This window comes from Protobothrops mucrosquamatus, unplaced genomic scaffold (assembly GCF_001527695.2).
Source record: "Protobothrops mucrosquamatus isolate PMUCROS unplaced genomic scaffold, P.Mucros_1.0 scaffold1637, whole genome shotgun sequence".
Taxonomy (NCBI): domain Eukaryota; kingdom Metazoa; phylum Chordata; class Lepidosauria; order Squamata; family Viperidae; genus Protobothrops; species Protobothrops mucrosquamatus.
Genome location: NW_015387796.1, coordinates 170601 through 197095, shown reverse-complemented (window position 1 = coordinate 197095; position 26495 = coordinate 170601). Strand labels below are relative to the sequence as shown.

Sequence of the window (26495 nt, the reverse complement as noted above, 5' to 3'; positions counted from 1 at the left end):
TCTACATCTTTCTAATCCAATGAAACAAAAAATATGGACCACAGGTACTCCTTGATTTACAATCACAATTGGGATTAGAATTTCTGTTGTTAGGCAAGGTGGTTGTTAAGTGAGTCGTGCCCAGTTTTATGACCATTTTTGCCACATTTGTTAAGCTACTCACTTCAGTTGTTATGTGAATCATGCAGTTCTTAAGCGAATCTGCCTTGCCTCATTGACTTTGCTTGTCAAAAGCTGGCCGGGAAGGACACAAATAGCAATAGCTATTTTTACGGTCCTCTCTAAGCAGTTTACAGAGTCAGCACAGTGGCCCCAACAATCTGGGTCCTCATTTTACCAACCTTAGAAGGATGGAAGGCTAAGTCAACCTTGAGCTGGTCAGGATCGAACTCTGGACGGAGTGCAGAGTTAGCCTGCAGTACTGCATTCCAACCACTGTGCCGCCACGCTTCATATGGTGATCATGACCCTAGGATACTGCCAACATTGTAAATACATGCCGGTTGCCAAATGCCTGAATTTTGATCACACGTCCGTGGAGATGCCATGACAGTTGTAAGTCCGAGGATTGGTTGTAAGTCACTTTTTTTAGTGTCATAACTTCAAACAGTTGCTCACGGAATGGCTGTAAGTAGAGGACTACCTATATTAGTTTGGGGAGTTTACACCCTTTGAGGGATGCCAAATAGAGCGCAGTGTATATATTGATTAAATAATTGATTATATGTCATTAGGTTGGTGTTGCCTCTTAGTGTAGATGGGTTTTCTCCAGGACTATCTGTCCCCAGTCTGGTCCTTCAGACCTTCCAAAAGTCCACCCATCACCATTCAGTGTAACCGCTTGCCTCCAGAGGTTGGGGTGCTCCATCACTGGAGGTTTATAAGAAGAGATTGGACAGCCATTTGTCTGGAACAGTATAGGCTCTCTTGCTTGAGCAAGGGGTTGGACTAGAAGACCTCCAAGGTCCCTTCCAAGTCTGTTATTCTATTATCTGTAACATATCATCATCATCATTTTAGCCATTGTCTATCCACTGCAGAATGAAGGCCTCTTCCCCATGTTTCCCACAAATACGGTCCAGAGCTTTCTTTTGCCAATTGGCGATACTTGCTGATGTCGTCAATCCATCTTTTTTTTAGGTCTCTTTCATGGACGCTTTTGATCAAGGGGGATCCATTCTATGATTGCCTTGGTCCACCTGCCATTAATTCTTCTTGCTATGGGACCAGCCCATTTCCATTTCAATTCTTTTACTCTCTTGGTGATATTGTATAATTTTGTTTGTTCTCTAATCCATGTGCAGGTCTTTCTATTTCGTCTTGTAATGCTGAGCGTGTATCTCTCCATCCCTCCTTGCGCCACTCGTAGCTTTTATATTGTGAGGTTAATGTCCACGTAACACATACAGAAGGGAAAATATGCCTGTTGTCCTGTTCCGTTCTTCTGCCCTCACCTCTGAATGTGAGAGAATAACTCCCTGTTCTACCCATTTTGCAACTTCTCCCTTGCACGTGATTGATCTTTCCTTCGTGATTTCTGTCAGACCACGAGGAACCTGGGTGCAACTCCTTGGCAATTCCTGGCATAACCATCGTTAGATCTCTTCAAGCATGCACGGTGTTCTTTAGGTGGAGAGAAAGATATGAGCAAACACTGCCGAGTCAATAGATAAGAGCAGATGGAGGAACCGGGGACAAGGCCTGTGTGTGCGCGACTCTGTGTATGTGTGCTCTGGGGGGGGGGGGGAGAGGAACAGGAGGGAGAGAAGGATCTCTTTTGCAATCCTGTCACCATAGAAACCCAGCTCTATATAGCTCACTCTCAGCTACTCTGGTGCTAGAAATTACCTGCAAATGGAGTTTACCTGCAGCCTTCATAGTAGGTATGATGAGCTCAATTGAAGTTCTGGTAAAAGGCCTCCTCTGCTATTATGGGTAATTGTAATGGGGCAGAGCCTTGATTCGGTGTGAAATCACAAGTATTACAAATCCCTACCCCCCCCCTCCAGCTCTTTTCAAAAAGTAGAGAAGTTTCGTTGGTGTAACATTTTCAAAGTTTCTCTTCTCTTCTCTTCTCTTCTCTTCTCTTCTCTTCTCTTCTCTTCTCTTCTCTTCTCTTCTCTTCTCTTCTCTTCTCTTCTCTTCTCTTCTCTTCTTCTCCCTTCCCTTCTCCTTCTCCTTCCCTTTTCTCCTTGAGATATATAAATATCTAAGCTAAACTAAGTTAAACTAAGATAGATATCTTGTTTTACAGGAAACAGGAGGCACTGAACAGCACAGATGCAACGACTCCAGAGAGACCCTTATCTCCACCCTTCACGGCCCCACCAAGTATGAAGGTAAGGATCTACGGAATGGATAGATTATGGTTTGTGGTGGCAGGTCTTCTTCTGCCTGTTTTATCTTCCACATTATGGAGGTGGGATGGGGGCTGCATTTCTGTTAGAGCCGTTTTCCAAAGGAGGGGAAATGACTCCATCTTCTATTTGTGTCCACGCCCTCACCGAGGACTTATTTATTTAACTCAAAGATAATCTCTTGCTTCGAATGGCTCAGAGGTCCCAACCTCATATGGCAGGGAAATAGGAGAAAAGCTGGTGTAGAAGAAAGGCAAACTGTTCAATAAATATTACATGGGCAAACCTATGGGCCCCGTTACAGTGCATGCTTCATTCTGGATCTGTTGAAGTTTGCAGGTAGTCTTCAAGGGCAGCTCCTTGTAGATTGCACTGCATAATGCAAGACGTGAGTGACTGTCAGCAAATGTCTCCTGGTCCAGGAAAAAGGGTTCAATTGTGGCACTAGACCAGGGCTCTCCAAACTTGGCAAGTTTAAGACTTGTGGACCTCCTGGTGAGACCAAAGCCAATTTTGACTCCTCCTTGAATGGCTTCACAAGTTGGAACAGAGGGTCACCCAAACTCCAGGTTTTCCAACAATGTGGATTATCCATCAAGAATACCCTATTTCTCATCCTAGGAAGCAATGACTCCATGATACAGAATTTTCAGTGGATTTTAAAGAACAGGCAAGCTGATAGGGAAGCAGATGGCTTTGCTCTGGATCTAGACCAATTTAGGCTTTTAACATAAGGGCCAGCTGAGGAAGAGTTGACAGCACCCAGCTTTTGTGTCCTGGGATAGCTGCCCTACTCTGTCTAATGGTAGGGCCAGACTGGCTGATACAAAGTACATTGCAATAATCTGCATCCTTTTTAGAGTTGTTATTATTATCGAAAAGTAACTGGGACAGGAAATGTCTCTCCAGTATCATTGTGCATCTAACTTCCATTAACATAGCCCATCGTTCTCAGTAATCGGGGATGAAAGTATGTGTAGATCTCTGGAGAACAGTCCAAATTTATGGTTTAAACACCTTGCTCTGAAAAACCCCAGATGGGTCACCTTAAGCTGTGCATCTTGGAATTAATAGAAGTCTACCATATAAACAATCAAATCTATTACCTTCCATTCTTAACAGTAACCTACCTGATGTTTAGGGTAAGTTGCTTCTTCAGTCAAGATAACAATAGTCAGTTGTTGTGTGTGGTGGGTTGTTTCATAGATCTGGAGTTCAGAAGTTGCTCCCTCTAGACATGGAAATTCCCAACATTCCTTTCATAATAGCAAACATCCTTGTTTCTAGAAAATAATCTAATCTCTTTTAAAAATCATCAGGGTTAGCAAACCTAGTGTATTGTGGCAATGAATAACTGAGTCTGTTCTAAAATTTGGACCTTAAAAATAAACTTGTTTATAAACTTATAAATATATGCAGTTATTGCCTGTAATTTAGAGTTCTGGCCATAGAAACCAATGTTTTTCCCCAGTTGGTTTCCTTCCTGATAATTTCCAGGAATCATCAAGGTATTTGAATAATTTAAAGGTGGAAAGTAGATTATATAGTGAATTTCAAATTAAATCTTTCTCTTTCTCTACCTCAAAGGAGAATGGTGGTAGAAGATAGATAGATAGATAGATAGATAGACAGACAGACAGACAGACAGACAGACAGACAGACAGACAGACAGACAGACAGACAGACAGACAGATGAAATGCTATTTACAGTAGTACCTCAGTTCTCATCATTAATTGGTTCCAGGAGGTGCAGTGAGTACCAAAAATGATAAGTACTGTACCAAAAATGATAAGTACCAAAACAGAGTTTCCCCATAAGGAATAATATAGTGAGTCACAAGGCAGCCGACACCGACAAATTCTAACTTGCATGTTGACTACCAAACAAACCATTAGTACTGGGACAAAATTTTCACATTAAAATGTGTTGAGTACCAAATTCAATGAGTTTCAAAGCAGTTGAGTACCAAGGTTACACTGTATTACTTTATAGTAAGATCGGCCTCATCCATATGTTCATGATATGGGAATTAAATGTAAAAAAAATCTGTTAACACATGTCATGTTAGTAATCATAGAATCCCAAAATTTGTTTAGACTATTGAGACCATTTTTAAGCTGCAGGTATCGAATTAGAGTAGCAGCTATACACACAAACACATAAAGAGAGAGAGAGAGGGAGGGGGAGAGAGGGAGGGAGGGAGGGAGGGAGGGAGGGAGGGAGAGAGAGAGAGAGAGAGAGAGAGAGAGAGAGAGAGAGAGAGAGAGAGAGAGAGAGAGATTACTTTTGTATTATGTATTATGTTCCATCATGTTGATGTCAACACTTAGCATCTAAATAGGTAGACCTTCAGGCTATGGTCTGTCCCCAGCCTGGTCCTTCGTATCTTTTAATGGTGCACCCATCGCCACCCTAATCAAGTCCATCCACTTTACTGCTGATCATCTTCCCCTTCCCTTCCCTTCCCTTCCCCCTTTCCTAAAATCATGGACTTTTCAAGAGATTTTGATCTTCTCACTATTTGTCCAGAATAGGATCATTTGAGCTGGGTCACTGGTATCTTGGGTGTGACAGAGCAGATAAGTAGTGGATTTAGCAGAAATTATTTTAACAACAGGATTGCATTTTGGAGAGCATCTGAGCATAAAGCCACTGGGCTCGTGTACTTTTGATGGAGTCCTTTCATTTTTATTTTGTTTGAACGACAGTGGATTATTTTGTTTAAGGTGGAAGAGCCTTGGAAAAAAAAGCAACCACATATCCAGGCAGTCCTCAACTTAACGACCACAACTGAGCCCCAAATTTTTGCTGCTAAGTGAGACAGTTAAGTGTATTTCTTGCCACAATTGTTTAACTGCAGTTGTTAAGTTAGTAGCATGGTTGTCAAGTGAATCTGGCTTCTTTGCTTGTCAGAAGGTTGCAAAAAAGTGATCACTGGACACTGCAACCATCCTAAATCTGAGCCGGTTGCCAAGGGTCTGAATTCTGATCACGTGAACGTGGGGATGCTGCAACGGTTGTAAGTCATAAGTCACTTTTTTCAGTGCCGTTGTAACTCCGAATGGTCACTGAATGAACTGTTGTAACTCAAGGACTACCTATAATATGGGAAGTGGGTAAACCAAGCCACCATCTTCAAAATATCACTTCCCCTCCTTTCCGATGCAAATTGATCAGGCCTCTAGTAGAACTGACAGGCTGACTGGGTGTTTGTGTGTGTGTAATTGTAGACAACGAGGTCTGAAATATTTCCAGCTCCTCTCCCCCCCGCCCCCCAGACTCTAGAAACAATCACGAGATGGTATTGTCTGCCCAAGACTACACAGAACATTTCTTGTTGGTTCTGGGGAAGAAGAGATACTGCTGTTCCCTAGCAACTGGAAATACCCCACGCTGTCACCGAGCCCTGATTGAAAATAGGGTTACCATCTGTCTGTTTTTTTCCTCAGCTCCATATGGGAAGCTGAAGCTCGTTGCGTAGTGTCTGCATCCAGATGTTTAGACTAGCTTCCCACTTATTTATTTATTTGCTTGGCCTGTTTTTCTGAGCCCCCCCCCCCCCCGATGCCATTTGCAAAGCTAACGCCAAATCCAAAGAAACCATCCCCAGAGATAATCCATAAATCTACGTATTTGTACTCGCCGGACACATTTCCAGCAAAGAGACCGTGCTTAGCGTCCTTTGTACACTAGGCAGTCAAGAGACAATAAGCATAAATATGTAATATGACATTAACTCGATTATATCTCATTTGAAAGGCTGTATCAACATCAGAACAAGCGTAAAAGAAACCAGCCGGTCAGTTAACAATATCCAGTGGCAGTCAAATTGTAGTCCCTTAATGTATTTTGCTTAAAATTTCATTTCAAGAGTTTTCTGAGCCAGACCAAATAGGCAAGAAAAGAAAAAAATGAAAAATAACCACGAGGCATATCAACAGTCTTCTTTGAGAAGAGAACTGGATATCTATTATACTGCTTATTCTTTTTCCTCCAACTTTTCTATTCTCCTTTGCTGCAGAGGAGAAGTTTTATTTGACATATTTTTTTGGAAAGGCCAAGAGGATTGCAGAGCATTTTTCATGAATGGAGGGTGATGTCAGATTCTTCCTCTGTCATCTGCAGTCTTCTTTTATCCCAGTGTTTCTCAAGGTTAGCAACTTAAAAGTTTCATTCAGAATAGAGCTGGAAGGGACCTGGGAGGTCTTCTAGTCCAACCCCCCTGCTCAAACAGGAGACCCTATACCAGGGGTAGGCAACGTTGGCTCTTTTATGACTCGTGGACTTCAACTCCCAGAATTCCTGAGCCAGCATGGCTGGCTCAGGAATTCTGGGAGTTGAAGTCCACGAGTCATAAAAGAGCCAAGGTTCCCCACCCCTGCCCTATACCATTTCAGACAAGTAGCTGTCCAGTCTCTTCTTAAAAAACCTCCAGTGATGGAGCACCCACAACTTCTGAAGGCAAGCTGTTCCACTGGTTAATTGTCCATACTGTTAGGAAACTTCTCCTTAGTTCCAGGTGTGTGATCTTCAACTTCCAGAATTCCATGGCTAGCTGGGGAATTCTGGGAGTTGAAGTCCACACACCTTCAAGTTGCAGAGTTTGAAAAACAGTGTTTTATCCCTTTCCTGAAGTTTATGAACCTGCTATAAACTCTGTTTAGAGGATCCCCACCAGTACTGGCCTTCTAAGGCAGGTTCTTAAAACATAGTTTTGTCATCATACCTGGTGGTATCAAATTTATTGGTTGGTTGAGAATCAGAATAGAGTTGGAAAGGACCTTGGAGGTCTTCTAGTCCAGCCCCCTGCTCAAGCAGGAGAACCTATACCATTTCAGACAAGTGACTGTCTATTCTCATCTTAAAAACCTCCAGTGATGAAGTAACTACAACTTCTGAGGGAAAGCTCTTCCACTGGTTAATTGTCCTCACTGTTAGGAAGTTTCTTCTTAATTTCAGGTTGCTTCTCTCCTTGATTAGTTTCCATCCTTTGTTTCTTATCTTGCCTTCTGGTGCTTTGGAAAATAAGTTGACCCCCTCCTCTTTGTGGTAGCTCCTCAAATACTGGAATACTACTATCATTGTCCCCCCTCATCCTTTTTTTTTCTCTAGATTGGCCATACCCAAGTCCTGCAGCTGTTCTTCATATATTTTAGTCTCCAGGCCTTTAATAATCTTACTTGCTCTTCTCTGCACTTTTTTTAAAGTCTCAACATCTTTTTTGTAATGTGGTGACCAAAACTGGATGCAGCATTCCAGGTGTGGCCTTACTAAGGACCATACCTTAAGGCCGCATTATTACTGATTTATTGTATTCTGCCACACATTAATTGTTTTAATTGACTTGAATTGATTTTCATGACTTTTTTGTTGTATTTTTAATTGTAAGCCACCCACCATGATTGCTTAGGTGAGATGGGCAGTGATATAAATTAAACAAGTAAATAAAAACAGGCAGTCCATTTGTAAAACAGGCAGACCGTTGTAGCATCCCCATGGTCATGTGATCAAAATTCAGAAGCTTGGCAACTGGGTCGTATTTATGACCGTTGCAGTGTCCAGGGTCATACTATGATCGCCTTTTGCGACCTTCTGACAAGCAAAGTCAATGGGGAAACTAGATTCACTTAATCAGTGTGTTACCAACTTAACAACTGCAGTGATTCACTTAACAAATGTAGCAATAAACTTCATAAAATGGGGTAAAACTCATTTAACAACTGTCTTGCTTAACGACAGAAATGTTGGGCTCAATTGTGCTCATAAGTTGAGGACTACCTGTATTGTTAGAAGAGAAAGTGGAATTACTGGGTTTGTATCCCTTATTTTTGAAAAGGGATGGACTTACCACATTTTCAACAAAATTGGTTAAATTTGGTTGTTTGTTGCTAAATTTGGAAATTTATTTTGGCAAAGGGAACAGAGAAAGAACTGGGGGTTGGATGTAATCCGCCACCTATGTATTTTAAAAATTGATTTATAGAAAATACGTTGATTCTGTTTAATTCAAAATAGAGCTGGAAGGGACCTTGGAGGTTTCCTAGTTCAACCCCTGCTCAAGTAGGAGACCCTATACCATTTATTATTTCTAATACATTTATTATTATACTACATCCTATACCATTTATTATTTCTTTTTATCTATCTTGCCCCATTTCTGGAGTTCCCTGAATCAAGGGAATTGTTACTTATATGCAAAGACTTCCCTTATATGCAAACATTGATGGAGGATGATCTTGACTTAAAAAAAGAAATTGCATTGCCCATTGTGAAAAATGTTGGAAAATGTAGCTTAGTTACTGGTGGAGGGTCACATTGGTTCTTCAATTTACAGAATAATGTAGTAAAGTCAGTTTTCAAAGGAGATTGAGTGGGTTCTTCCTACAGTTGGAGAATATTCAGTGAAAAGACCTCCAGGTCAATAACGTGAAGATGAAAAGTGGGAGAAAATTTAATTTGTCCATGGCTGGCTTTCAGGTAGGGGTACTTGAAGATTTCCTTGATTCAATGTTCTGAAGTGCATCAAATATCTGCAAACTAATCTGCTATGTGAAATATCATTACCCTTTCAATTGCCCAGTCTTTCAGATTTCGCAGTGCCTCTCTCAGCTCAAAATTACCCCTAAAATGCATAAAAAATGCATTCAGGCCTAACCAAGACATATTGATAGCTGAGGTAAAAGATAAGATGGCGGTTCTCTTCCACTTATTAACTGATTATGTGCTATCAACTTATTATTGACTCCTAGCGACCCTGTAGATCAGAGGTGGGGAACTATGGCCCTTTTATGACTTGTGGACTTCAACTCCCAGAATTCCTGAGCCGGCTGGCTCAGGAATTCTGGGAGTTGAAGTCCACAAGTCATAAAAGGGCCATAGTTCCCCACCCCTGTCGTAGGTAGATTTTCTTCATGACTATTTGTCCCTAACCCATCATCTTGAAAAAAACACCTGGATATGGAGCCTGGATGGCACAGTGGTTAGAATGCAATATTGCAGGCTGACTCTGCCCACTGCCAGGAGTTTGATCCTGACTAGCTCAAGATTGACTCAGTCAGCCTTCCCTCTTTCCGATTGTTGGGGGCAAGATGCTGACTCTGTAAATTGCTTAGAAAGCGCTGTAAAGAACTATGAAACAGTATATATGTCTAAATGCTATTGCTATTTGAGCAGCCCTGTGCGATATGGATAACGTTGAACCGAATTTGCACTGGTTATAGTAGATGCCCAGATCAGATGCCCTCTATAAATGGGGCAAAATACCATCACTGAATTGTGACCGTGGGGCGGAAAAACAAACTATCCAATGTACAGTGTTAGACTGCCAAAATAGAGCCTCTAATGGAGATTTTGCTGATTTCCTGGCTGCGACCACTGAAGTGAAAAATTATATTGGCAACTTAGATATACGTTTCTAATTTTCCTGTTAAGATTTCAGGGTTTATATTTTCTGTTTTGTATTTTACCCTGTGTTCCTTTTTACTGAAATAGGATGTGAACGTGCCATACGATAAATAAAGAAAATAAGAGTGCCTAACTCAAGGGTGGGCAATTAGTTTTTCCAAGGGGGGGGCAAATGAGGACACCAGCTGACTGAAAGAGTTGGACCTGACTCGGTTCTTCTCCCACCCCCTGTGGAGCACTTATTTACATTTGATTTTTAATTTTCAGTTAACCTCACATGGTCAGACCGGGCTAGCCAGATGTGGCCTGGGGACTGTAAAATGCCCAGGTCTGCCCTAACCTATTTATTCAAGTCCCCCAATGGTGCACTCATTGTCACTGAAACATCATATATTTCTCATCTTTTGTCAACGCTGCAAATACTGTATATTCTTGCTTTGACAATGTGCAGAACTGTCTGGTATTTATATAGTTAAACCAGCAACTGGGAAAGAGGGAGGAGCATAAGGATAGCCCTGGAGAAAGAAACCACATCTTCCAAGTTGATTGGAAGATGTGAACCATGACCCTACAATAAGGGAGTGGGAAATGCTTGGAATGTATATGCGTAATGGAAGAGAAGCAGACCTAAGCATTTCCACCATGCTGTACTGACGTCTCTGTAACCTTAATAAATGCTTTTAGGAGAAAATATGCCTGAAAGTCCTTTTAAGTGTTTCATTAATCAGACACATGACATCTTTATTATTTTCATAAATAACTCAAGGTGGCGAACATGTCCAACACATCTTCCTCTTCCTATTTTCCTCACAACAACAATCCTGTGAGGTGAGTTGGACTAACAGAGAGGGACTGCCAAAGTCACCCAGCTAACTTTCATGCCTAAAGTGGGAATCAAATTCATTGTCTCCTGGTGATTGGCCCAAAATCACCCAATCAGATTTTCATGGTTAAGGCAAGACTAGAACTCACCGTCTCCGGTTTTCTAGCTTGGTGCCTTAACCACTAGACTAGACCAATGTGATTCTCATATTATCTGTCCTGCAGGTATAGCCTTAAAACGTATAGCCTTAAAATATTGTCCAGCGTTTTGAGCGTCTTGTTGTTTTGGAAGGGAAGGGACTGTTTTTACAACATTGCTCATTAAAATGTCTGGTTATTCCGACCTTGTAAATTGTGTGCTTCTTTCTTTTCCCTGTTCAGGGACAGACTTGACAGCCTGTATTTCCTTTAATTCATTTATTTCCTGATTCGGCTTCAATCCAGCCCCTTCAGATCTCTGATCTCTGTAATCTGTGGATCACATGATTTCTCATATATTTCTATGGTGAAATTTGAAAAGTGTGTTGTCTTGATATTATCGCTAGCATATGTTCTTGAAAATGAAGATTTGCTGGAAAAATACGGTGATTAAAAAGATAGTCTTTCTGATGCTGGAAAAAAGAAATTCATATACCAGTAAGTATAAGAACATTTTTGCTGCATCTTTTGTTGTGGATGCCATGAAAGTAAAATGGTTAGTTTGTCCTCCATTACCCCCCACCCAATTATCATCTTTTCCAATTCTCCACGTCCTTCTTTGCCTATTCAGATATGTGGTAACGCTACCCAGAAATAACTATCAGTCCCCTTTTATTGCTTCAAGTCCCAGTGATTGTTAGATTGTATCTGCTACCCATGTCTTCTAGATCAGAGTTTCTCAACGTGGGCAACTTTAACATGTGTGGACTTTAACTCCCAGATTTTCCATCAGTGTGTGCCTATTGATGGTTGCTTTGTCTGAATGGCCAGGCTTACAGGAATTCCCTAGCATTTTTGGACTTGGCTTGGTCTAGGATGCTCACAGTTCCCCAGTTAATAATAATAATAATAATAATAATAATAATAATAATAATAATAATAATAATAATAATAATAATAATAATAATAATAATAATAATAATAATAATAATAATAATAATAAAAAAGTTGGAAGGGACCTTGGAGGTCATCTAGTCCAACCCCCTGCTCAGGCAGGAAACCCTATACCATTTCAGATAAATGGCTGTCTAGTCTCTTCTTAAAAACTTCCAGTGTTGGAGCATTCACCACTTCTGGAGGCAGGTTGTTCCACTGGTTAATTGTTCTAACTGTCAGGAAATTTCTCTTTAGTTCTAGGTTGCTTCTCTCCTTGATTAGTTTCCCTCCATTGCTTCTTGTCCTGCCTTCAGGCACTTTGGAAAATAGCTTGACTCCCTCTTCTTTGTGGCAGCCCCTGAGATATTGGAACACTGCTATCATGTCCCCCCTTGTTGAAACTATGTTTACATCTGTCCATGTGTTGCGAAATAAGGGAGCTTTCAACCTGTCTTCTGACTGCTAGTTGGTGTTTATGGATGCGCTTTCGTAGTCTTCTGTTTGGAAATAGGTAGGTCATGAAACATCTGCAAGAAAACCACCAAGCTCAGAGAGCATCAACGAGCCCACAGTTCAGTCCTGAGCGACAAATCTCTTCAATTGGAATCATCTAAATACAGGGAGGTGGGGAAGCTCCGGGGCCACGGCTGCATGTATCTCACACCACCTGGTTTCAAAAAGTTAAGGTCAGCTCCATCAAAGAGGATGGGAGACATTGACATGGATCAATCAGAGGCTCTGGGGGAAAAAACCCCCTCTGATATGCTCTGTTCTTGTCCAGAGTCCTTTCCCCATTCTGTTCCAGCACGTTTATGCCAAGAAAACAAATTACAGATACAGTGAAGAGTGAGGCATCAGTCACTTTTTATCCCCGTAAGAATAATACCGAACTTTGGTAATTTAAAGCCACCAAGATGGATTAATGCAATTTTGTTTTAGTGAAGTCTCCAGATTGGGAGATCAATGGTACTTTTTCTTCAGCTGCAATGATCTCATTTTCCCAGGCAGGCTGATAATGTTGCCTTAAAAAAGGTGTTTGTATGTTGTGGGGTGGGGGGAGGAGGGAAGAAGGGGGGGTAACAGCTGGAAACCCTGGAAGCTGTAGAATTTTTTTTCTTTTATCTCTTTTTTTCTATGCTTAATGATTTCTTTTCAATCTAGTTATCGTTCCCTAGCCTTGAAGATGATATTGGAACATGATACAGCACAATTGCCAATATGCTTTCTGTTGTAATACAAAGGGATTAGTGCTAGCATCCATATGGGAAANAGGGAAGGAGGTAGAAGGAAGGAGGGAAGTAGGTTGAAGAGAGGGAATGTGTTCCTGTGAGGCTACTGAGCATCTTAGAATGGGAGGTTTTTTTAGTTTGTTTTTTTTATTAATTGTATTATTGACTTATGCCATAATTGTATGTTTGTTTATTTCGGGGGAAAAAAAAATCAATAAAGTTTGTTTATAAAAAAAAAAACAAAAAAAAACAACTGCAGTGATTCACTTAACAAATGTAGCAATAAACTTCATAAAATGGGGTAAAACTCATTTAACAACTGTCTTGCTTAACGACAGAAATGTTGGGCTCAATTGTGCTCATAAGTTGAGGACTACCTGTATTGTTAGAAGAGAAAGTAGAATTACTGGGTTTGTATCCCTTATTTTTGAAAAGGGATGGACTTACCACAATTATTTTCAACAAAATTGGTTAAATTTGGTTGTTTGTTGCTAAATTTGGAAATTTATTTTGGCAAAGGGAACAGAGAAAGAACTGGGGGTTGGATGTAATCCGCCACCTATGTATTTTAAAAATTGATTTATAGAAAATACGTTGATTCTATTTAATTCAAAATAGAGCTGGAAGGGACCTTGGAGGTTTCCTAGTTCAACCCCTGCTCAAGCAGGAGACCCTATACCATTTATTATTTCTAATACATTTATTATTATACTACATCCTATACCATTTATTATTTCTTTTTATCTATCTTGCCCCATTTCTGGAGTTCCCCGAATCAAGGGAATTATTACTTATATGCAAAGACTTCCCTTATATGCAAACATTGATGGAGGATGATCTTGACTTAAAAAAAGAAATTGCATTGCCCATTGTGAAAAATGTTGGAAAATGTAGCTTAGTTACTGGTGGAGGGTCACATTGGTTCTTCAATTTACAGAATAATGTAGTAAAGTCAGTTTTCAAAGGAGATTGAGTGGGTTCTTCCTACAGTTGGCGAATATTCAGTGAAAAGACCTCCAGGTCAATAACGTGAAGATGAAAAGTGGGAGAAAATTTAATTTGTCCATGGCTGGCTTTCAGGTAGGGGTACTTGAAGATTTCCTTGATTCAATGTTCTGAAGTGCATCAAATATCTGCAAACTAATCTGCTATGTGAAATATCATTACCCTTTCAATTGCCCAGTCTTTCAGATTTCGCAGTGCCTCTCTCAGCTCAAAATTACCCCTAAAATGCATAAAAAATGCATTCAGGCCTAACCAAGACATATTGATAGCTGAGGTAAAAGATAAGATGGCGGTTCTCTTCCACTTATTAACTGATTATGTGCTATCAACTTATTATTGACTCCTAGCGACCCTGTAGATCAGAGGTGGGGAACTATGGCCCTTGTATGACTTGTGGACTTCAACTCCCAGAATTCCTGAGCCGGCTGGCTCAGGAATTCTGGGAGTTGAAGTCCACAAGTCATAAAAGGGCCATAGTTCCCCACCCCTGCTGTAGGTAGATTTTCTTCATGACTATTTGTCCCTAACCCATCATCTTGAAAAAAACACCTGGATATGGAGCCTGGATGGCACAGTGGTTAGAATGCAATATTGCAGGCTGACTCTGCCCACTGCCAGGAGTTTGATGCTGACTAGCTCAAGATTGACTCAGTCAGCCTTCCCTCTTTCCGATTGTTGGGGGCAAGATGCTGACTCTGTAAATTGCTTAGAAAGCGCTGTAAAGAACTATGAAGCAGTATATATGTCTAAATGCTATTGCTATTTGAGCAGCCCTGTGCGATATGGATAACATTGAACCGAATTTGCACTGGTTATAGTAGATGCCCAGATCAGATGCCCTCTATAAATGGGGCAAAATACCATCACTGAATTGTGACCGTGGGGCGGAAAAACAAACTATCCAATGTACAGTGTTAGACTGCCAAAATAGAGCCTATAATGGAGATTTTGCTGATTTCCTGGCTGCGACCACTGAAGTGAAAAATTATATTGGCAACTTAGATATACGTTTCTAATTTTCCTGTTAAGATTTCAGGGTTTATATTTTCTGTTTTGTATTTTACCCTGTGTTCCTTTTTACTGAAATAGGATGTGAACGTGCCATACGATAAATAAAGAAAATAAGAGTGCCTAACTCAAGGGTGGGCAATTAGTTTTTCCAAGGGGGGGGGCAAATGAGGACGCCAGCTGACTGAAAGAGTTGGACCTGACTCGGTTCTTCTCCCACCCCCTGTGGAGCACTTATTTACATTTGATTTTTAATTTTCAGTTAACCTCACATGGTCAGACCGGGCTAGCCAGATGTGGCCTGGGGACTGTAAAATGCCCAGGTCTGCCCTAACCTATTTATTCAAGTCCCCCAATGGTGCACTCATTGTCACTGAAACATCATATATTTCTCATCTTTTGTCAACGCTGCAAATACTGTATATTCTTGCTTTGACAATGTGCAGAACTGTCTGGTATTTATATAGTTAAACCAGCAACTGGGAAAGAGGGAGGAGCATAAGGATAGCCCGGGAGAAAGAAACCTGAAGTAAATCACATCTTCCAAGTTGATTGGAAGATGTGAACCATGACCCTACAATAAGGGAGTGGGAAATGCTTGGAATGTATATGCGTAATGGAAGAGAAGCAGACCTAAGCATTTCCACCATGCTGTACTGACGTCTCTGTAACCTTAATAAATGCTTTTAGGAGAAAATATGCCTGAAAGTCCTTTTAAGTGTTTCATTAATCAGACACATGACATCTTTATTATTTTCATAAATAACTCAAGGTGGCGAACATGTCCAACACATCTTCCTCTTCCTATTTTCCTCACAACAACAATCCTGTGAGGTGAGTTGGACTAACAGAGAGGGACTGCCAAAGTCACCCAGATAACTTTCATGCCTAAAGTGGGAATCAAATTCATTGTCTCCTGGTGATTGCCCCAAAATCACCCAATCAGATTTTCATGGTTAAGGCAAGACTAGAACTCACCGTCTCCGGTTTTCTAGCTTGGTGCCTTAACCACTAGACTAGACCAATGTGATTCTCATATTATCTGTCCTGCAGATATAGCCTTAAAACGTATAGCCTTAAAATATTGTCCAGCGTTTTGAGCGTCTTGTTGTTTTGGAAGGGAAGGGAAGGGACTGTTTTTACAACATTGCTCATTAAAACGTCTGGTTATTCCGACCTTGTAAATTGTGTGCTTCTTTCTTTTCCCTGTTCAGGGACAGACTTGACAGCCTGTATTTCCTTTAATTCATTTATTTCCTGATTCGGCTTCAATCCAGCCCCTTCAGATCTCTGATCTCTGTAATCTGTGGATCACATGATTTCTCATATATTTCTATGGTGAAATTTGAAAAGTGTGTTGTCTTGATATTATCGCTAGCATATGTTCTTGAAAATGAAGATTTGCTGGAAAAATACGGTGATTAAAAAGATAGTCTTTCTGATGCTGGAAAAAAGAAATTCATATACCAGTAAGTATAAGAACATTTTTGCTGCATCTTTTGTTGTGGATGCCATGAAAATAAAATGGTTAGTTTGTCCTCCATCCCCCTCATTTATCCTCTTTTCCAATTCTCCACGTCCTCCTTTGCCTATTCAGATATGTGGTAACGCTACCCAGAAGTAATTATCAATCCCCTTTTATTGCTTCAAGTCCCAGTGATTGTTAGATTGTATCTGCTACCCATGTCTTCTAGATCAGTTAATAATAATAATAATAATGATAATAATGATAATGATGATAATGATGATAATAATAATAATAATAATAATAATAATAATAATAATAATAATAATAATAATAATAATAATAATAATAATAAAAGTTGGAAGGGACCTTGGAGGTCATCTAGTCCAACCCCCTGCTCAGGCAGGAAACCCTATACCATTTCAGACAAATGGCTGTCCAGTCTCTTCTTAAAAACTTCCAGTGTTGGAGCATTCACCTCTTCTGGAGGCAGGTTGTTCCACTGGTTAATTGTTCTAACTGTCAGGAAGTTTCTCCTTAGTTCTAAGTTGCTTCTCTCCTTGATTAGTTTCCACCAGTTGCTTCTTGTCCTGCCTTCAGGCGCTTTGGAAAATAGCTTGACTCCCTCTTCTTTGTGGCAGCCCCTGAGATATTGGAACACTGCTATCATGTCCCCCCTCGTTGAAACTATGTTTACGTCTGTCCATGTGTTGCGAAATAAGGGAGCTTTCAACCTGTCTTCTGACTGCTAGTTGGTGTTTATGGATGCGCTTTCATAGTCTTCTGTTTGGAAATAGGTAGGTCATGAAACATCTGCAAGAAAACCACCAAGCTCAGAGAGCATCAACGAGCCCACAGTTCAGTCCTGAGCGACAAATCTCTTCAATTGGAATCATCTAAATACAGGGAGGTGGGGAAGCTCCGGGGCCACGGCTGCATGTATCTCACACCACCTGGTTTCAAAAAGTTAAGGTCAGCTCCATCAAAGAGGATGGGAGACATTGACATGGATCAATCAGAGGCTCTGGGGAAAAAAAAACCCTCTGATATGCTCTGTTCTTGTCCAGAGTCCTTTCCCCACTCTGTTCCAGCACGTTTATGCCAAGAAAACAAATTACAGATACAGTGAAGAGCGAGGCATCAGTCACTTTTTATCCCGTAAGAATAATACCGAACTTTGGTAATTTAAAGCCACCAAGATGGATTAATGCAATTTTGTTTTAGTGAAGTCTCCAGATTGGGAGATCAATGGTACGTTTTCTTCAGCTGCAGTGATCTCATTTTCCCAGGCAGGCTAATAATGCTGCCTTTAAAAAGGTGTTTGTATGTTGTGGGGGGTGGGGGGAGGAGGGAAGAAGGGGGGGGGGGTAACAGCTGGAAACCCTGGAAGCTGTAGAATTTTTTTTCTTTTATCTCTTTTTTTCTATGCTTAATGATTTCTTTTCAATCTAGTTATCGTTCCCTAGCCTTGAAGATGATATTGGAACATGATACAGCACAATTGCCAATATGCTTTCTGTTGTAATACAAAGGGATTAGTGCTAGCATCCATATGGGAAAGTGGTAAACAACAGCAGTCATGACAATAATAATAATTATTATACTTTTTTCCTCTGGAAGTACATTTTGTACGGTACTTTTTCAAAATTTTAACTTGACGGTAATAATTCCAAGAGTTTGACTGGGCCAAGAGCAATTGCCCCCAATGACATCTATGGAGATTCTCAACCATCTAGGTCACAGTTGTCCCAAAGGGGCTTTTTCCAAAAGGCAACTGGACTTTCTTGGTTTTTGTCTTTGAAAATATATCAATTCTCACCCAAGAAGCTGGATTTGAAGTAAAGAGCTGAGGTTCATGGATGAGAAGTGAAATGTTTTCAAAGGAAAAAAAATAAGAAAGTCCAGTTGACCTTTGGAAAAAAACCCCAGACCTTTGAGTACCCCGTATCCCGTTATAAACATTTCCATAAGATAGTCCCCCTTACAACCATAATTAAACCTGGAATTATGATTGTAAGTCATTGTGGTTGTAAGTCAAAGAATTGATGGGACTGAAAGTAATTTTCCAGTCTTCTTCTTTTGGTGATCATTAAGCAAAAACATGGTTGTTAACCAAACGTGGTGATTGGTAAATCCATTCATCTCAATGGGTCTTTTTTAAACTGGAAACTGGTTGCCAAATGCCCAAATTTTGATCACATGACCATAGAGAGGCTGCAACAGACTTAAGTGTGAGAACCAGTCATAAGTCACTTTTTTCAGTCTATTGCAACTTTGAATGGACACTAAACAAACAGTTGTAAGTTGAGGACTACCTATATTTAAAATCCCATTTGCTATTTACATTACTGTACCCTTGAGTGTAATCAGCTAAAGTGTCCACCAGGAGGCAGCACATGAACAGTTGCATACTTATTGGGAATCATCAAATATACATAGCCAAAGCTGGAGGATTCAAATCCTCTATTGGGAACTGAACTTATGGATTGTTGCATTTTAGTGGACTATATACAATGAATTAGCTTGAGGAGCTATCAGCAGCTGTCCCTCAATGGGGCTGCAGGAAGGGGCATATAAAAACTGTCAGAATAGTGTGTGTGTGTGTTTGTGTGTTTGTGTGTGTGTGTGTGTTTGTGTGTATACTTTTTATCAAAGAAGTAAAGACACTTTCTTGGTAATTTACACATACCATTTGGATAGATTTGAGTATAAGAAATACCATTTTGCCATAATTGTTTGCTAAATGAAAGGTCTGCAGTAGCTGTGTTAGGAAATGTTGTTCACAAGAGCAAATGATTATTTTTTTCACAAAATCATTAGCAACAAGTAATAGAATACAATAACAAGTACACAGTGGAACACTGTCAAAGGCTTGATTTGGGAAGAGGCTTACCTCCTGGAATTGTGCAAAGAAAAACCTCTAAGACAGTATTTCTCAGTTTTGGCAACTTTGAGACATGCAAAATGGGGAATTCTGGGAGCTGAAATCCATATGTCTTAAACACATGCCAAGTTTGAGAAACAATGCTTTAACAAGGGCTTCTACAGAAAGTAGAGAAAGAGAAACAAAGAGGGAAGGGAAGGGAAGGGAAGAAAAGGAAAGGAAAGGGAAGGGAAGGAAAGGAAAGGGAAGAAGGGAAGGGAGAGAAAGAAAGAAAGAAAGAAAGAGAGAGAGAAGAAAGAGAGAGAGAGAGAGAGAGAGAAAGAAAGAAAGAAAGAAAGAAAGAAAGAAAGAAAGAAAGAAAGAAAAGAAAAAAGAAAAAGCATAGCAACAGTTAGCAAAGCCCAGTCTGGTTGCAAAGTGGCATTTTGCCTGCTTCTGTTGAAATCCAAGTGGTGGTTAGATACCTCCAGCCTTTCTTTCTGTTTTGCCACAAAATAAATAGTTGGGTTCATAATGAGCCCATATTGTCAGTCTGCAAAAGGATCAAATAATCCTGGCAAGGTGTAGCCTGTCATTTTTGTCAACCGTTTCTTGTTTTCTTGGGGATTCTTAATCACTTTATCCTAATTTTGGGCACAATGCCCTGACTTGGTGGTTTCTTTGAAAACAGGTCTGCCAACTCCCAGAGGGCAAAAGGGGGCAGAGAAGAAACCAGGTGTCCCAGAAGGCATCTCTGTTCATGTCTCTCTAGGTTGCAACTTGTTCATAGCTGACCAAGTTCAGCTTTAATGCCTCCAATCGACAGATAGTCCTTGACTTAAAACCATTCATTTAGTGACCGTTCGAAGTTACAACAGCACTGGAAAAAGTGGCTTATGACTGTTCATCACACTTACGACCATTGCAGCATCCCCATGGTCATGTGATCAAAATTCAGTTGCTCGGCAGCTAGTTCATATTTATGATGGTTGCAGTTTCCCGGGCTCATACGATCACCTTTTTAAGTTAAGATAACCTTTATTGTCAGGTGGGCACACTGGCACACATTAAAAATGAAATTGTGGTGCCCACTCTCAAAAGTGTACACGTACATAACACACATATAGACATGTTATATATATACATATCTGTATACCTATACCCTTACTTATAAATACATATAAATATTAATTACTGTCTGTCTTGGATACATAGCAGAAAGAGCAAGCTTTTGCAACCTACTGACAAGCAAAGTCAATGGAGAAGCCAGATTCACTTAACAACTATGTCAGTGGTGGCGAACCTATGGCACGGGTGCCAGAGGCGGCACTCAGAGCCCTCTCTGTGGGCACGCGCACCATCGCCCCAGTCCTAGGCCTTCAGCTGGGTTTTATAAAACTTTTTCGCTTTAGGCCTCCACTGCCGTGTGCAAAAAAAAAAAGGTTCGATCAATCAGTCAATTTCAACTTCTCACGGGGGAAAAAAAAGATCTTGCAAAGTTGAAATTGATTGATTGAACTTTTTAGTCCCACCCAGTCTGCCGTTACCACCGCAGCCACGCCCACCCAATGGGCCATGCCCACCCAATGGGCCACACCCAGCCAATGGGCCACACCCACCCTGCACTCGACGATGCATAAGTGGGTTTTGGGTTGCAGTTTGGGCACTCAGTCTCTAAAAGGTTCGCCATCACTGAACTATGTCACTGACTTAAGAGCCGTGGTGGCGCAGTGGTTAGAATGCAGTACCGCAGGCTACCTCTGCTGACTGCCGGCTGCCAGCAGTTCAGCAGTTCAATTCTGATCAGCTCAAGATTGACTCAGCTTTCCATCCTTCCAAGGTTGGTAAAATGAGGACCCAGATTGCTGGAGGCAAGATGCTGACTTTGTAAACTGCTTAGAGAGGGCTGTAAAGCATCTATAAGTAAAAGTGCTATTGCTATTGTAGCTATTGCTACAATAAAAGAGCCATGGTGGCGCAGTGGTTAGAATGCAGTACTGCACGCTCCTTCTGCTGACTGCTGGCTGCCAGCATTTTGGCAGTTCGATTCTCACTAGCTCCAGGTTGTCTCAGCCTTCCATCTTTCCGAGGTCGGTAAAATGAGGGCCCAGATTGCTGGGGGCAAGATGCTGACTCTGTAAACCGCTTAGGGAGGGCTGTAAAGCACTGTGAAGCGGTATATAAGTCTAAGTGCTATTGCTAAGTACTATTGACAAATGCAGTATTTCACTTAACAACTGTGGCAAGAAAGATCATCAAGTGGTGCAAAACTCGCTTAACAACTATCTGGCTTAGCAACAGGAATTTTGGGCTCAGTTGTGGTCGTACGTCGAGGACTACCCATATCGTTGAGCAGCAATGGAAAAAAAAAGGGTGGAAACTCAGCCTATTCAGCAAGGTCAATAGAGGTTCTAGATCTGGCCTCCTCTTTTCATACCTGCAGGAGGAATTTCTAGAAGATCTCCACGGCTGACCCATTTTCCATTCGCACAGGGGCATCTGCAGGTGATTTTTGCCCTGGATTTTCAACAATAAGCTGTTTTTCTTACGAGCTTGGATTCAGAGCCAACATCCTCAAACATTTTTTTTCCCTTATCACCTCGCTGTGTTTATTGGATGGGACAGTTTGCTAATATACTCATTTCGCAGATAAGGTTACTGATCTATATATACAGAAGCTTCATTGGTTGGTCACACCTCTTGGTTGACATGAGCGGGTGAGATGCCAAAAATATCAGTTCAAATCCCTGCTCAAATATTAGGATTACTTACCTGGCTATTTCTTAGCCTAGCTAATACAAGTGAGTAATTGGAAAGGTGGAAGAAGCTAAGAAGAAATGGGAAACTGTTTTCCTCATTTCGGGACTGGAAAAGCTGCCTGGGGAACTCTGGAGTTCTGAGCGGCACGGTGGCCTAGAGGTGAAGACTCTCGCCTCCCACTCGGAACGTTGAGAGTTCAATCCTAGGCAGTGACAGATGTTTCTCTGTCAGTGTGCAAAGAGAAAATATCTCCTGTGAACGCCGCATAGGCGTCAGGAAGGGCATCCAGCCGGAAAATGCTCAGTCGCCCCAACCCCATCACAAAGCAAAGGATTACAGGATTGTAAAAAGAAAAAAAAGTCCACACATCTTAAAAATAGCAATAGCAATAGCATTTAGATTTATTGTGTATACTGCCCCACTAGTGCTTTACAATGTCAGCATATTGCCCCCAATAATCTGGCTTCTCGTTTTACTGACCTCGGAAGGATGGAAGGGTGAGTTAACCTTGAGCCCCGTCAGGATTGAACTTCAAGCTGTGGGCAGAGTTAACCTGCAATACTGCATTCTAGCCACTGCACCACCAGGGCTCCTTAAAGTTGCCAAGTCTGAAAAACACTGATTTATAGTGAATTCATTAAGATGGAGTCTCTGTAGTATTTGCAGTGCTTCTTCCTAGATTTAACTCAAACCAGGTTAAGGTGTCGTTTATGCCCATTAATTTGCTTTCTGTCTCTTGCTTGTTTGTATTCTCTTCCCTTCTTTTCTCAAGCTCTCCGCCATCTTTCAAACGTCTGTTGTGTGAACGCAGCCAAGGACCTTTGGCAAGCCGAACAGCCATGCTTGACTCACACTGAGCATCTTCGTTTCTCCAGAGATGAGGGCTGTAATTCATTAAGCGGGAAAACTAAGAGCAAAATTAATCACATTAATCAGATGATAATGGCTTTTGCCAGATATCTCTATACTTTGTCTCAGGAATCTCTGGAGATAAACCTCAGAAGTTCAAGATGCAACCTTGGAAATCCAGAATGAGAATACTGGGGATGTTTTGAAATCAAGGGACACCCTGTACCCCACTGTCTTGTAAGGTGGAACTTCTCTTTCTGCTGGACTTCTCTTTCTGGGCAAGGCAGAGAAGAGCTCTCTGTGCAGTAGGTTAACTCTTTGCAAAATGGGGTCCTTGGTGCTCTCTTTCCCAGCAGACATTTCATTACCAAACCAGGCAACATCCTCAGTGCTACTGTACTGATGATGTTACCTAGTTTGGTAATGAAACATCTGCAAGAAAACCACCAAGCTCAGAGAGCACCAAGGACTCCTCAGTTCAACCCTGAACTACAAACTACAACTCTTTTGTCAATACTTTGCAAAGTCTTTTTAGGCTAGAAAGCAGGAGTGTGTGAATGTAAGCCCCGCCTTGGCCATGACAGCCATCTGGGTGACCTTGGGCCAGCCACTCTCTCTCTCAGCCCAACTCACCTCACAGAGTTGTTGTGGTGGGGAAAATGGGAGGATATGTTCACTTCCTTGAGTCAGTTGTAAAAAATAAAAAAAATAAAGGCAGGTTGAGGCTGAGACAAACAAACAAACAAACAAACAAACAAACAAATAAACAAACAACCTATTTTAGCAGTAGAAAGGCCCCAAATTTCTCTTTTTTAATATTACAGGGTGGTGAACCTGACAGACCAGGTTCGAGACCCAAGTGGCATGTGACGGGGCGAGCTCCCGTCTTTGCTCCAGCTCCTGCTAACCTAGCAGTTTGAAAGCATGCAAAAGCGAGTAGATAAATAGGTACCCCTTTGGTGGGAAGGTAACAACGTTCTGTGACGTCATGCTGGCCGCATGACTGCGGAAATGTCTTTGGACGTTTGGCTCAGTGGCCTAGAAACAGAGATGAGCCCCGCCCCTTATAGTCGGCAACGACTAGCGGAGTAAAATCCGCAGGGATTCCTTTACCTTTTTTTTTAAAGGGCGGTGTGTATGAGCTTATATGAGTGTGTGTGTATGTGTGTGTGTGTGTTAGAGCTGCAAGACTGCTTAGAGCTCATCTAATGCCTGATAGGACTTTTTTGCTCCACTGACCTGGCCATTTCATTAACCAAAATAGCTCTGGCTGATCAAAGTGGTCTGGCCTTAAAATGATTCTGAGTGGAAAGAAAGCAAAGGGCGCCAGCACCCCGTTGATCTCATGAAAAGTTTGGAAGACGTAACCTTTTTATTTATTTATTTATTAAAAGGAAACGATTTGATGATTGCAATAGCACTGAGACCCAGACAGCAAGGCAGGCTGTTCTCTGTTTGTGGCACTTGAAGAGAGCTGAATGGAACCAGCTGCTGAGGAGAAGCTGCTTCTGGGGATGGTGGTGTTGGGGAAGATGGCAACAACGACCAAGGAGGGGTTAAAATATAAACAGCCAGGGCAGTGAGAGAATGGCATTGCCTTCTCCTTAGCTAGCTTGTCCCAGCCTTCTGTTCTCTTGCTGATGCTTTTTCTGGGTGTGTTTTATTCACAATCGCGCTGCATTACAGATTGAAATGATCTAGTGCAGGGCTTTTCAACCAGTGGTACGGGTACCACCTGTGGTACATTGGCACCTGGCAGGTGGTACGCGACCATCCTAGAAAAGTGGTAGCAGGGGAGGGGAATGAGAGCGCCACCAGGCGGGCAGGCAGGTGTCTTGCTCGGCTGTGCCTTGGGGGGCACTTTTTTCAGTGCCATTGTAACTTCAAACAGTCACTAAAGCGAACTGTTGTAAGTCAAGGACTACCAGTACTTTATCACTTTTTTCCTTTTTTGGGGGGGGGGGTCAAGTTTTTGACACCTTGCTAGGCGACTGGTGGTACTCGGATGTTGCCATATCCTAAAAGTGGTAAAATGGGTGAAAAGGTTGAAAACCCCTGATCTAGTGGAACACAGTGAAAGTACACAGTACACGCACAGCAGTACACAGTACACAGCTTGGCCCTTCCTGATTCTCCAGAGATGGAGGTTATTAAGAATGATAGGTAGTCCTCGACTTAACGACCACAATTGAGTCCAAAACTTCTGTTGCTAAGTGAGACACTTGTTAAGTGAATTTTCCCTCATGCGGCAACCTTTTTTTTTTGCCATCGTTGTTAAATGAAACGCTGCAGTTGTTAAATTAGTAACATGGTTGTTAAGTGATTCTGGCTTCCCCATTGACTTTGCTTGTGAGGAGGTCACAAAAGGGGATCGTCACATGACGCCGGGACACTGCGACTGTCATAAATGTGTGTCAGTCGTCAAGCAGGCGATTTTTGATCATGTGATCCTCAGGATGCTGCAGTATGAGAAATGGACATAAGTCACTTTTGTCAGTGCCGTTGTAACTTTGAGCGGTGACTAAATGAACGTCATAAATCGAGGACTACCTATATAGTTATGCTTTTCTGACATTGTAAGCTGCCCAAAGTCACTTTGGATTGTGAGATGGCAGGCATACAAATTAAATGAAAGAAAGAAAGAAAGAAAGAAAGAAGAAAAAGAGAGGAAAGAAGGAAGGAAGGAAGGAAGGAACAGCAAGGAAGGAAGGAAAAGCAAGTAAGGAAGGGAGGGAGGAAGGGAGGGGATTAGGGTTTCCCCTCCCCTCCCCTTCCCTACCTTTACATTTTTTTCTTTTTTGCACGTAACCCTTCTTAGTATCATATGTGACGATGCTTTTTTTGCTTAGATAATGAAAACCTCCCTTCCCCAGGTTCCCAAAATCAGCAATATAGAAACAATGACAAAATTGAAGCTAAATTCTTTCATAGGGAATTCATCTGAGTTTGGAAACGCCCGCTTGCAAGAAAAAAAAAATGGGGGAGGGGGTTGTGATCTTTTCGGCATATGGAAGAAACCACACAAAAGGGCATATAATTGAGGGTTATAAAACCAGACGCCACCTAGAGAGGGGTTAGGGAAGGTTTCCTCCCGCCCTTCCTTTTTCTGTCAAAGAGATCACATCCCTTCCACGGAAATAATGCATTTCAATGAGTTGCGGTCAAGGAGTGCAAGCAAACACCTTCCACACAGGCTTCCTGCACTCACATGTAACCATGGACCAAATGTCCCCTGGCAGCATCACACACCCCACCCCTCGTCATATCTGCATCAGTTAAGCTTTTATTTCTGTTTGACCCTCAAGGTAGTTATGACTTTTGACAACTACAGGGAAGGGTCCCTGCTGCTTTCTTGACAACTTTTGTGGAAGTGGTTTGCCCTTGTCTTCTTCCCAGGGTTGAGAGAGAAGGACATGCCCAAGGTCACCCAGCTGGCTTTGTGCCTAAGGCAGGACAAACTCACAGCTTCCTGGTTCCTAGCTTTTTGATTACATGCCATCAGGACATTGTCGACTCTTAGCAAGCAGATAGATTTTCTGCATGACCTTCACATCTCCCAATGCGGCATCCATCACCACTATCATAGTTCATCCATCTTGCCGCTGGTCATTCGCTCCTCCTCCTCCTCCTCCTCCTCCTCCTCCTCCTCCTCCTCCTC

The 26495-nt window shown here is 41.6% G+C and overlaps 1 protein-coding gene across 1 annotated transcript in view; it reads left to right on the top strand.

The window, feature by feature from the left end:
- The window catches only part of RAP1GAP2 (RAP1 GTPase activating protein 2), a 156659-nt gene that overhangs the window by 18599 nt on the left and 111565 nt on the right, over positions 1-26495 (top strand). Inside the window, exon 2 of the mRNA XM_015822663.1 lies at positions 2255-2339. Coding sequence (XP_015678149.1) covers positions 2255-2339 — 85 coding nt within the window. The remainder of the gene's footprint in view (positions 1-2254; positions 2340-26495) is intronic.